The 12,281-nt window shown below is 47.0% G+C and overlaps 3 protein-coding genes across 3 annotated transcripts; all 3 read right to left on the bottom strand.

The window, feature by feature from the left end:
• Positions 1 to 32: 32 nt before the first annotated feature.
• TRIVIDRAFT_158376 (uncharacterized protein) lies at positions 33 to 1,649 on the bottom strand (the record flags this gene model as incomplete). The annotated part of the gene is made up of 4 exons (XM_014097241.1): positions 33 to 175; positions 235 to 986; positions 1,048 to 1,431; positions 1,543 to 1,649. The coding sequence occupies 4 exons, from the start codon at positions 1,647 to 1,649 to the stop codon at positions 33 to 35; spliced, it is 1,386 nt and encodes a 461-aa protein (XP_013952716.1).
• A 2,791-nt stretch (positions 1,650 to 4,440) lies between these two features.
• Positions 4,441 to 8,367, bottom strand: TRIVIDRAFT_225823 (uncharacterized protein; the record flags this gene model as incomplete). Its single annotated transcript, XM_014097240.1, has 3 exons — positions 4,441 to 6,472; positions 6,522 to 7,326; positions 7,389 to 8,367. 3 exons carry the CDS (start codon positions 8,365 to 8,367, stop codon positions 4,441 to 4,443), a joined length of 3,816 nt encoding a protein of 1,271 aa, XP_013952715.1.
• Positions 8,368 to 11,175: 2,808 nt separating this feature from the next.
• TRIVIDRAFT_47152 (uncharacterized protein) lies at positions 11,176 to 12,281 on the bottom strand (the record flags this gene model as incomplete). Its single annotated transcript, XM_014097239.1, has 3 exons — positions 11,176 to 11,309; positions 11,367 to 12,132; positions 12,192 to 12,281. The coding sequence occupies 3 exons, from the start codon at positions 12,279 to 12,281 to the stop codon at positions 11,176 to 11,178; spliced, it is 990 nt and encodes a 329-aa protein (XP_013952714.1).

Raw genomic sequence — 12,281 nt, 5'->3', positions numbered from 1 at the left:
GACCTCTCCTGCTTCCATCGCTAGTTTCCCCTTTACTCGTACTTGTGCGTCTCGAACCTGCTCTTGGCCCTGATTCGAGGACCGAATTTGAAAAGGACCCAAGGAATTGGGATCAATGCCAGAGCAATGAATCCAAGCAGACTACTGGCCCAGTCAATGCCGAGGTTGGTGTACACTGAATAAGAGATTAGTTTACATGTCCCAGCGGAGAGTTTCCAGAGGGCATCAACTCACTTTGAATCGTAAACAGGGGGAATACTCCCGCAAAACCGTATCGTGCCAAACTGTTGGCACTGGAGGCGCTCGCGACGACATTTCCAGTAAAGGTATCGGTAGTGTATTGCATGGTGCTAACAAAGACGCAAAGGTTTCCCCACGCAAAAGGAATGATGGCTGCTGCCGGGCTCGCCCATGAAATATCCTTGCGAGCAGTCCAGGCAAACCAGAAGAGACCAATGGGAAGGCCAAAGCAACCGAACATGGCGGGATACAGTCTGTACTCCGGAGGCACCCTGTGAGGCGGAAAGTTGGGGATCTGCTTTCGGTAGAGCAAGATTTCGCAGGCCATGATGGTGGCAAGACCGAGGAAACAACCGATAACGATGGAAATAAAGACCAGACCGGATTGATCAGTTGTGAAGTGGTATACAGTGCCAAATGTGTAAGGGACACCACCAAAGAAGCTGAAAAGGGTACCGAAGTTGATGGCGACGTAGAGACAGATGAATGTTACGATGGGCTCGCTGAAGAGCATTTTGATCGGTCGAATGGCTGCAACGACAGCAAATGTCTTGATGCGCTCGTTCATGGGAGGGAGCGGAGGGAGCTCGATGCCCTTCTTCTTAGCTAGACGACGCTTGAGGATAGGGTGAAAAGTCTCTCCGATTGTGCATCCCAGAGCAAGACTGAGAGCAGCGAAGAAGAGCATTGTCCACTCAGTCCATCGCCAACCCTTGTCGACGGAAACAAAAGAGCCGATGACGGGACTGTGGAATGGGAACTATGTTAGATTTATAACTGGCTGAATTGGCGGGGACAAAGACTCACCCAAGACCGGGACCCAAGAAGGGGGTCAGAATGAAAATGGCACTGATTGGGCCTCGCGACTTTGGCATAAACGTCTCCGAGAGAGATCCAGGAGCATTGGCCAGGATAGGAGCCCAGAAAAAGCCAGAGAGGAAGCGAAAGAAGCACAGAGCGCCAAAGTTGTGAACCAAGCCAGCTCCAAGAGTCCAGAGAGCTCCAATGAGCAAGCCGCCCATGATGACGGGATACCGTCCGATGGTCTCGGAGAGGGGACCGCCGATGACAGGGCCAATGCCGAGAGCAATAACATACATGGTGAGAGGCAATAAGGCGACGGTTCGACTGACTCCAAACTCTTCCATCAGAAGGTTGACAGATGAGGAGGAGATGGATGTCGCAATGGAACTGTGCAAATGTCATGTTAATATTGCCACTTAAGATGGTTTCTATCTTTTTACAATCTCCAACCCAAAACGCAGTTGCAGATCTGGAAATGGCGAGCATGGTGTGACTTACATCGTGAGACCCATCGTAGCTAATGCAAAGATAGTCAGTGCCTTTTTCCATCTCGGCCAGTTGTACGGGTTCTCAGGAGCATTTTCCCAGTCGAGCTCGTCCTGCATTGGCGCAACCTGTCCCTTTTCTTCATCGCTGTTGCTGTTGATGTCGCTGTTTCCATACTGGTCGTCTGGCTTTATTGACAGAGTCTTGTCGTCGGCCTGATCATCGAACGCAACCGGGGCGTTCAACGTGGTGGAGGACGCCATATTAGCGTCTTCTCCTTGTATGAAACTGTGACTTGTTTAGGCTGAAATATCCAGTGAATCGAGGGCGCAAAGGTCGACGAGCTTCCAGCAGTCTTGGGGAGGATCGTGTTTGTTCTTGACTGTTTAAATGAATCGACTGCTGGATCGTATTTGTATAATCCCAATCCCTTCTCTTATCTTCCTCGGTTTCTTTTCCCCTTTCCTAGTTCCCTATTGTTCTTCGTTATTGTTTGTCGGGAGTATTGGCTGGAGGAAGATGGCTCTAATAGCGAAGAACCTGATGTCCACACCAACCAAAAGACTTACCTCGGGAGAAGGGGCACGCGGTCTTTAAAAGCAGCCATGCTTGCCCAGCCCAACTTCAGTTTTTCTCTTCCCTTCATCATTAGGTACCTCGCACACGGATCCCTCCTACTCGTTCGAGGCAATACCCTGGTTGGTAATCCGGGAGCGCCTCAGATCCCCGGTGGACGGGCCGGGTCCGATAAAAAGTGGGTATTTTGTGATTACTGAACATAGTTAAAAACTGCCGAGGTATTGAGTAAATCTGGAATTCATCCAATGGGATGGTCTGAATCAACAACGCCATGCCGCTTTCGAGGGCATGATTACTATTCTACAGTTCCGATTACTACTGCAAATTCTAGAGAGCTGCTGAGAATGACGCCTTTTATTGGCATATGCCACATGAAATTGTTCCTTCGCATTCGCTTTCGACGATAAGGAGACCATGTAGTTACCAAATGGAGTAACAATGCCCGCAATGCCCACACGGAATCCAGGGCCCAGCCTATCGAAGGGAGAGAAGACCAAAAAAACTTTATACTTTCCTTTAAACAGACAATCATTTACGGGCACAAGCTATGTAATCTTGCAGGGGAAGCTCGCACGCTACTGGCCCTAAACAGACACGGCCAAGGCCAGGGATGCCCAAGCAGGATTTACTGATTACTGTTTTGCATACGGCAGCTGAACAGAAGACGAACCAGAAGATGTCCGTGGAAATATAAGATTTCCCACGTGGAGGGGCTTGAGATCGGTGGACGGAGCTACGTGAGAGGCTTCACGGCAAATGACTGTCCCGATCTTTGAGCACACACACACACCTTTTTTTTTTTTTTTTTTTTTTTTTTGGTTTCGATGACTGATTGGGCTACTGCAATGCTACCCTCCGACAATGATTCACATTGATCTGTAGAGGCCAAAGAAATGCAACAGGACATATAAGGATTGAGCCCGTCAAGGCGTATGTCTGTGTGTATCTACAAGGGAAAGTGCTTGCTACCAGATAGGGTTATTACGGTCAGCACATGGTAGTTAACAGGTACTGACATTATCAATATTGCATGGAGGCATGAAGCAATCGCTTTGAACACCCAGGGCGGTATCCACCATTCTCATTATTCCACCTGTAGAACTCCGTAGCGATACGGACATTATACATGTACCTCGGGCAAATGGATGGCAGCCACCTGCGTAATATCCCAAAGCTACCAGGGCAATGGATTCCAGCTACTGGGCTCATGCACCTCAACAAAGTGAATCTCTTGGGTAAATTCGCCGATAATTTTTCACCAAAACTGTAGCTTGTGTTTGGTTGAGCGTGGTATCGACAGAGGCTCAGTAATCGCGCATGCTTCACCTCGGAGGGAAGCAACCAGGATAATGGCGACAGCCGACTCGCATTGCGACATCGAACCTAATCTGGGGCTTAAAACAATTACAATAAGCTTAGAAATCTGTCGAGAATAATCTCAAAAATAGTATTGTCGAAAATGCAGACGTGCCAACTTTTGTAGAAGCTGGGACTTGTGGTGATGTCCGGATTGCTCGATTATGTGATCCCGAGGCACAAAAGCCCGGCCTCCGGACGTCCATTGGGGCCGCACCGTAGCGCCGGCGTGTTGCGTATTATGAAAGATGCGTGAGGTAATGTGGAATCAAGAGGCAAATGACTCAACTTCTGTCTAATCCGGCCATATGACAAAGATATGACCCGAATACGGTCCGCCTAATAGTCTCCCGGAATACAGTCTACCGCTAGGTCCTTCATTGGCTACCTATAATACTCGTCGAGTAAGGCTTACAGCTCGATGGGGAATAGAAAAGAAACAAAAGGGGAAGTTACTAGCTCTTACTTTGGTGGTATAAACGGCAACAAACAGCTAAAGGAATGATGTCCGTCCCGGGCCCGAGTCATCAGCAGCTTCGATGCTGACGCACTTATTCAGCAACAACTGGACGACGTGTACCTACGTGTGGATTGGAACTTCATGGTCGTGTCTGGCTGATAGATAAGGCGTCGGCAGATAGCGTTACGGTCTTAGATGGTACGGCTATGGTTTGGGTGTGATAAAACATGAGACCTTTTATTTTCTAGCATTTAAACATCGATTCATACATCTCCCGCATTTGGTGCGGATATTATCTTGACTGATGTACCTCCTCCTAAACCTGTTCCATACTATCATGTACATGTAGACCTTCATATCGCACATTGTTAGGCAATGCGCCTCTGTCAAGAAGCAGCTGGACAATAACTTCGCATTCAGACTCAGTTGCGACAAGTAACGGTGTCATACCGGACTTTGTAGTCGCCTTAATATTAGCCCCTCTGTCAAGGAGCAACTGGATGATAGGTTCACATTTATACTTTTTCTGCAGAACGTAATATGCTTCTGCCAAGATTTGGTCCATACGACTTCAGAACAGCATCTCTGTCGCGAAGCTTCTGGGCATGATATTTACATTTGCACTTAGCGGCAAGAAGTAACGGTGTCCTGCCAGACTTCGTTTCAGTCGCCTCGATATTAACGCCTCTATCAAGAAGCTGCTGGGCAAGTGCTTCAAGCCTACGCTTAGCTGCAAAAAGTAACGGCGTCATGCCAGATGTTGTTTCAGTCACCTCAATATTAGCGCCTCTGTCAAGGAGCAGCTGAGCAACAGCTTCTCGTCCAAACTTAGCTGCAACAAGTAACGGTGTCATGCCAGACGTTGTTTCAGTCGCCTCAATATTAGCGCCTCTGTCAAGGAGCAGCTGAGCAACAGCTTCTCGTCCAAATTGAGCTGCAAAAAGTAATGGTGTCATGCCAGACGTTGTTCCAGTCGCCTCAATATTAGCGCCTTTGTTGAGAAGCATCTGGACTCCTGCCTGACATCCAGTCCTAGCTGCATGAAGTAATGGCGTCATCCCAGATATCGTTTCAGTAACCTCAATATTAGCGCCTCTGTCAAGAAGCTGTTGGATAATAGCTTCAAAGCCACCAGAAGCTGCAGCAATTAGCGGCGTGTAGCCTACTCTTGTAACAACCTCAACATTCGCGCCCTTGTCAAGAAGTAGCTGGACAATAGCTTCATAGCCACTCGAGGCAGCTATTAATAAAGGTTCCAAGCCATAAAATCCTTTGACGGCCTCAGTATTAGCACCTCTATTAAGAAGCATCTGAACTACTGCTTCACGTCCATGCTCAGCTGCATAGTATAGCGGGGTACGGCCATGTGTTGAAACAGCCTCGATATCAGCGCCTCTGTCAAGAAGCAGCTGAGCTATTTCCTCATGTCCATGCTGGGCTACAAAATGTAGTGAGGTATAGCCATCTGTCGAAACAGCCTCGATATCAGCGCCTCTGTCAAGAAGCAGCCGAGCTATTTCCTCATATCCATACAGGGCCGCATGATGTAGCGGGGTATAGCCATGTGTTGAAACAGCCTCAATATCAGCGCCCCTATCAAGAAGCATCTGAACTACTGCCTCCTGTCCATGACAAGCTGCACAATGTAGCGGTGTTCTTCTACCTTTGTTTTTAGCATCGATATTAGCGTCCATGTCCAGTAGCATTTGGACGATGGGCTCATGGCCCTTCTGAGCTGCGACATGTAGTGGTGTCTCTCCAGCTTCGTTCGGAGCCTCGATATCACCGTTGCTTAGAATTAGATCAACAGCTGCGATGAGTCCAAACCAACTTGCTAAATGTAGTCCTGTCGTGTGATGCGCCAATTTTCTGTTTGAAAATTCAATTGGCCCTCCCATACTCTCTAATATCTTGCAGTGTGACCCTATCTTGGCCATATCCTCTAAAAACGCCATTACGTCGGCTCTTAACACAGAGTCTTCACGCGCATGGTAGCCCCAATACTTCGAGGCATAATCGTAGAGCGGATGAGCATTATTGCATGCCACAAAATCATCATACTTATCGCCTGTTTCGGGTTCAAACACCTTGTATGATAAGTACGTAATACAGGTTGTTGTGATTTCGGCTTGGGGTTCTTGAAGCCATGTATCGTGTGCCTGTTGGAAATACTCCTGGGCAGTATAGTGGACTAACCGGATAATGTTACTATCATTATCGATAGTAACTAAGCCAGCACATACAGACACCATAAGCTCAATATCCGGCATATTTTGTTCGTCAAAGGTGGACTCTCCGTGTTCCACACCAAGCGCATGCCGAAGCTCAACAACGGTGAGTGGTCTCTTTGCAAAGGTGACCCAAGAGAGGACCGACTTTGCAAGCTGTGCTTGCTCTTTGTATTGGCTGATAATACGGAGCATAGTTTCGTTGTAGACTTGCTCGTATGCATCGGAGCCTGTGGCTAGTTTTTGCAAGGCATTCGTAATTTCCTTGGGCTTTGTTTTCCCTTTCAAGGAGTCGAGATGGAACCGGGCCAAAAGGAACCTGTCTGGGTTAGTGTGATTAATCTGTAAATCTGACGTGTTCTACTTACATTCCCTGGACGGCTTTAAGAATACTAGTAATTATTTTTTCCTGCAGGCCGGGATCGTCGCGCACAAATCTTGGAAGATGGCGCATATTACCCCTTAGGTATCTTTGAACATCGTCATTGTTTGCATATATCTTTAGTTCAGGAATGCCCTCAAAATTTTCTGTGATGTTCGCGTTAAGTCGAGAGGTTAAGAAGAAATTTGCCTTGGTTTTTGACCGAAGTGTAAAGATACCGGATAAAACGCTCGAATGAGTGTGATCAACTGATCTACACTCATCAAGTGCGTCGATCATGATGAAAACTCTTGAATATGTTATCACTACAGACTGAAGAGCCTGCATGAGTTCGTCGGTAGATGGTCGTGTCCTTTGTCCATTATGTCGATCATAAAGGTCTTGCACTACTTTGGGCATAGAAGGTTGACGTGCGGTAAGCTGCCTCAACAAACTCGCCAGTAAGTCTTCATTTTTTTGCTGGTCCTGGCGCTTATAATTGAAAAAGAAATATGCAATGCCTGATTTTGGATCTTCTTGAAAATGCGAATGAAGATGATCAATAACAATTGACGTCAGAATAGTCTTGCCCGCCCCCGGTATGCCTGGACAGAACAGCATCTGATTCTCGCCTTTGATCCAGGTCTGGAATTGGTCTGAATTGAGAAGCCATTCTCCGGTTCCTTGTTCTCGTTGCCTGAGACAATCGCTCTGTTGTGCACCGTATTCACCTGAAGCGAGCCAGTTCAGAATGGCCAGATTGCGCCCATCATGCTGCGTACGGATAAGATGATCGACACTTTCTTTCACTCCTTTTGTAGATAAAAGTATTAATTTCCTTCCAAAAATCATTTTAATAATCAAAGTTACTAACCGGAAAGTGCATCTCCAATCCGTTGCTCAGCCTCGATCTTATTAGGGGGGACGCATTTAAGAACATCCTTTGCATAAGCAGCTGCGGTCATTGCTGCGTAGCCCTGCCAATATTTATTCTTGTGTGAGTCTGAGTAGTCACATATCCCACGAATTACGAGACAAGGGAAGTGATTCATCAGCCCTGCTGCCTCCATCTCAAAACAAAGGACGTCCTTCTTCAAGGCAAGTTCATCTCGAATGAGAGCATCCTTCATTAGCTGATTCCCTGATGCAATGAGACCGTAGTGAATTGCCGGATCATCTTCATACTCTTCCCGTGGTTCTCGTGGCACTAACATTGAATCGCCACAGGCTGTTGCACACATTTCATCATTCGTGAAAGGGTGAACTGCACTGCTGATGTACAATCGGTCGGTATTCGGGTTAGGCCGTTGGTATTTTTTTCGGAGCCTCGGTTTCTTGTTGAAGATATTGTTTATAACCTCTTGAAACTGATGACCATCGCTCTCGTAGCGAGCCTTGAGATCACCGACAGCGCTCCGTAAAAGGGTCGGAGGTTGGTCCAGGAACATTATATTTTGAAACTCTTGGGCCTGAATTGTTTTTCCAAAATCATATTGGAATATTCCTCCTTGTCCATTGCGTGTGGCGCTAACAACGATATCTCCCAGGCGGATGTCGTGATTGCTTGGAACGCCACCTCCAATGCCTACCATCAAACCAAACCTGACATTAGGGAAGCTATGTAGCATATCTCTAGCGACGGATGCCGCTGCGCTGATACCATATTCCCCGTCTGGCAAGGCAGCAATGACAACATTGTGCTTCCCCATCTTCCCTAACGTATAGACATTATTGTCGTGAGGAGAAACGGCGCCGGAAGGATCATGCTCTTCGTCGAGAAATGCTCTGGCAGCAACTAGTTCTGTGCTAATAGCACATATCCAACCAACAGTGTAATCGTTAACACTCGACATGATTGTCAAAAGATACTTCAGCTATTAATCAATAGAACAGAAAAGGTAGCGATTCAAGAAGAAGTTTGCCGTTGCGTGAAAAGGGGATATAATTGAAAGACAAGTAAGTATGAGTACATTCATCTAGGCATCACTTGAAAGAGGAGGGGAAATAACAGGGCAGTCGCCCCCTTATCCTACACGACTACAACATACCAGGATGTTGGGTACATGCAGCTGAAGTAGTACAGCATAGCCACGTAGTTGGAAGCCCAGCCTTTTTCCTTGGGCTCCTGCTTGATGTGCCCAAAGAGTTGTGGTACCGTGCGTAGCGGTAGATAAAACGAGTGAGGCTGTGTGTTACCAAACGATTTAGGGGTGGCAGAACGATTGGACTAACGTTAGAAAAGTGTCTATCTTAATTAAGTGTATAGATCTCCTTTCTATTCGCCTCTCTATGACAATGCCTCCTTTGCCGATTCTCCAATAGGTCTTTTAATGGTATAAGGAGCACCATAGTGCTCAGTTCCCCACGGCATGGCGGGGTAAAATACATGTATGCATGTGTTAAACAAATACCTTGTCGCTCTTGGGTGAAAAAAATGATAACTATAGCACAGTTCTAATCATTCCTCAGACAGACAATCAGGAGGAGATACGAAGTATTACCTGCAAATCCCACTTCCCCTTATTTAGCCATTCAGCACACCACATTCTATACTGCAGAGCACAGCATACACAGCTGCGTATCAGTGACTTACTGTGATGCGCGTAATGAGTAGTTAGAAGCGTAAGAAGCAAATACTAGAATAAAGCAGCGATAGTAGCGATTGTGTGGTTACCAGACAAATGGTACTTCATTAGTGGCTTGTTACGACACTTGAGCTGCACTTGCTGGAGGTGTTGAGTAGCTAAGTCAGGGTGCTGACAAAAAAATCTCAATGATTACTGACGTGCGGATCAAAAGTCCAGTAATGTTCAGTTGTCCACTTACCCATTTGACAAAGCTGTGGTTGGGTCAGCCGTAATTCAGCAGTAGGATTGTTTCGGCAAAACATCGAAACACCAACATGGATATCACGGCGAAAAGCAGAAAAATAATGTTTTGTGATGGGCGGAGAGGCGTGTGCGATAAAGAGGGATTCAATGAAATAAAGATAGCCCCCTTCATTCTCTTCCAATCCCAATTTAGACAGCCAATCAACCTCCAAGTGCAACCGTGTATTATACTCTATCCAAATTAAACATGCTGACGACTGATGAGACGTCGTCTATGTGGGCAATGTTGACAACAGCATATGATAACCTCAATCAGCCCTTGAGGATGTTTCATTGCCTATGGGTAATGGAACTAACAAGTTCGTCGAAAAAGATGGGGGACGGCCGAGTATGGATACTGTATATATACGAAATAAAAGTGCTATATCCGCAATCAATTTCTCTTACCTCATCCACTTATGCAACTTGAAACTGAGTTTGTATGGGGTTAGTACTTCGCAGAAAGAGTGACGCAGGTAGTAGAAGCTAGACAAGCAATGAAAGAGGTCATGAATGTGCACAAATAACGAAAACAAGAGATCTCTCGCATTCCAACAACAAACATCTTTGTCACGCAGAGGGCAGTGAGCAGCAACGTGTTTCTTCCATCCCATAAGAGTGGACTCCATATATTGGAGCCGTAAATGCAGGGAAGACTGATTTGGAGACAAGAATGAGGAACGACAGCTCGCAATATCGTCAAGATAGCATTCGTGGCCTCAGTCCCCCCAGGGTATCATCACATGACACTAACGGCCGAAATAAACGCACCTCCCCCCAAACTCTCACACGCACAGCTTACACATTGGCATGGCGTTCATTCTCATATATACCAAATCTATTACCCGATTTTCCTGGAGCATTGAAATGGAATATACAGACAAATTCCCAATAAAGCCCCGCAGCCGATCAAATCCGGCCAGGTGTTTCGGTACCAAGCTACCATCACCAAATCTTTTGTGAATACTACCTGGGTATCATTTCTACATGGAAATAAAAATCGAAGCTTGTTATATGCCACGCACTCCCTACTTCGGGGCTTGTTTAAGCATTGGTGAACAAAATTCGCGAAGCCTGGCGACATCAACAATACCGAAGTGCCTGACACGGGCCATTGAAAGAGACCCGACAGGCTCTATCAGCGATTCTCAGCCCTAGTTAGCCGTGTTCCGGGGCCCAGAACATCCTGGCAAGCTTCATCAGTGATTCTAGGTCCGCATCAGTGCCTTGACTTCTAGATTGAACCGTTGATCAGTGAAGCAAAGATACCAAGTACGTCCCGATGAAGGGTTGCTCACACAGGATACAATGCCAAACCACGGACCACTCAGCCCAGGCTGTCCACGGTCGAGCCTGATGCTGACGATATCTCGCTCTTTGAGCCGGAGCAATGTGCTGTTTCTTGGTGTAAATCCATTTCCCCAGGTCTGTAGCCGTGACTGACTATGTCGCCGTTGCATTACAGTGCTGATTACAAACATTAAAAATAAGAGTAAAAGAGCCATCATTAGAGCTCACAATCTTCTAAATTGAGAAATTACAGCAAGGCAGACCGGCGAGGAGCAGATTTGACTTATAACCCACCTCGCATCGCTGGGCCGATCTGCATACTGTATACCAGGTGCTGCAAGGCAAAACAGAAAGCACATAAAATGTTTACATGATAAAATAAGTTTGCTTTATTACATCTCATCCGCATTACTCCCCTTATGGAATTTAGTAGTATATACAGTAGTGGAGTCTTGCTGTGTTACTCTATGCAAAGAATTGTAAAGTTGCCATCATTTCCGCTTACTCAAATTGTCGTATTTGCTCCTCAGTCCATTCCCAAAAAGCCTTGGATGTTCCCAAGCCATCCTGACTTTCTTCTTCCGAGGCCTTTTTTAGGTCGCTACGTATACTTAAGAATCGCCCCCATGGCCCAACTATGACTGTCAGCTTCTGTACCCTGTTCAGAAAGATGTGTAGTGAAGTACACTTACCCCAATCACCACTACGGTCAATTGTAACAGCCGGCGATAGTCCAGCGAACAATTCCGTATAAGCGCCATATTTGGGCGGATGCAACACAAATGTCCTGAGGATCTTGGAGGTAAACGCCGTCTGGGTCCTCCACAACTCTGAATCGAGATTCCCTGGGTTCAAGGCGACACTGACGACGCCTTTATCCTTGAAACGCTTGGCCATTTCAACGGCATGCAGGTAATTACCGGCTTTACTGAGGCAATAGCTTACAAAATCGCCCTTCTCTGGCCGCTCGTCAATCGTCTTCATGTCAACGCCTCCCTTGGGGACAGCCGGCGACTCGGCGGCGGATGAGGCAACCCATACCACGCGTACAGTTCCGGGTTTCTCTGACTTGGCTGTCTCAACGAGCGTAGGTGATAGAAGTTTGGTGAAGAAAAAGGTGCCGATGTTGTTCACTCCCAATTGAAGCTCGTAGCCTTGCTTTGTGGTTGATCCTTTGCCAGGATTCATAACGCCAGCATTGTTGAAAAGAACGTGTAGCTTGGACTCCCTATCAAGGAACTTGCGGGCCGAAGCTGGAATGGTGGTCAAATCTGCGAGGTCGAGGTGCAGGAATTCCAGTTTGCCACTGGACTGCGGCGCGGATGTTTCGATTTCGTCAATGGCAGCTAGGGCCTTTTGCTCTGAGCGGGCAGCAATGTATACCGAGGCATTTTTGCCATAGAGGATTTTAGCGAGTTCCTTGCCAACGCCAGTGTTGGCGCCGGTGATCAGGTACACCTGTGATGGTAAGCATGAGAGTGGGACTTGGAAAGAAGATTACAGGCACAGATACACACCTTTCCGTGGAGGTCTGGTAGTGTGGCTTCGGTGAAAGACGGCCTCGGTGGGTACACCTGTGATATCTGGTCGATCAAGTGGGCGAACAT

Source organism: Trichoderma virens (assembly GCF_000170995.1).
Source record: "Trichoderma virens Gv29-8 chromosome Unknown TRIVIscaffold_86, whole genome shotgun sequence".
NCBI lineage: Eukaryota > Fungi > Ascomycota > Sordariomycetes > Hypocreales > Hypocreaceae > Trichoderma > Trichoderma virens.
Note: the sequence above shows the minus strand (reverse complement) of the source record. Positions and strands in the feature narration are given on the sequence as shown.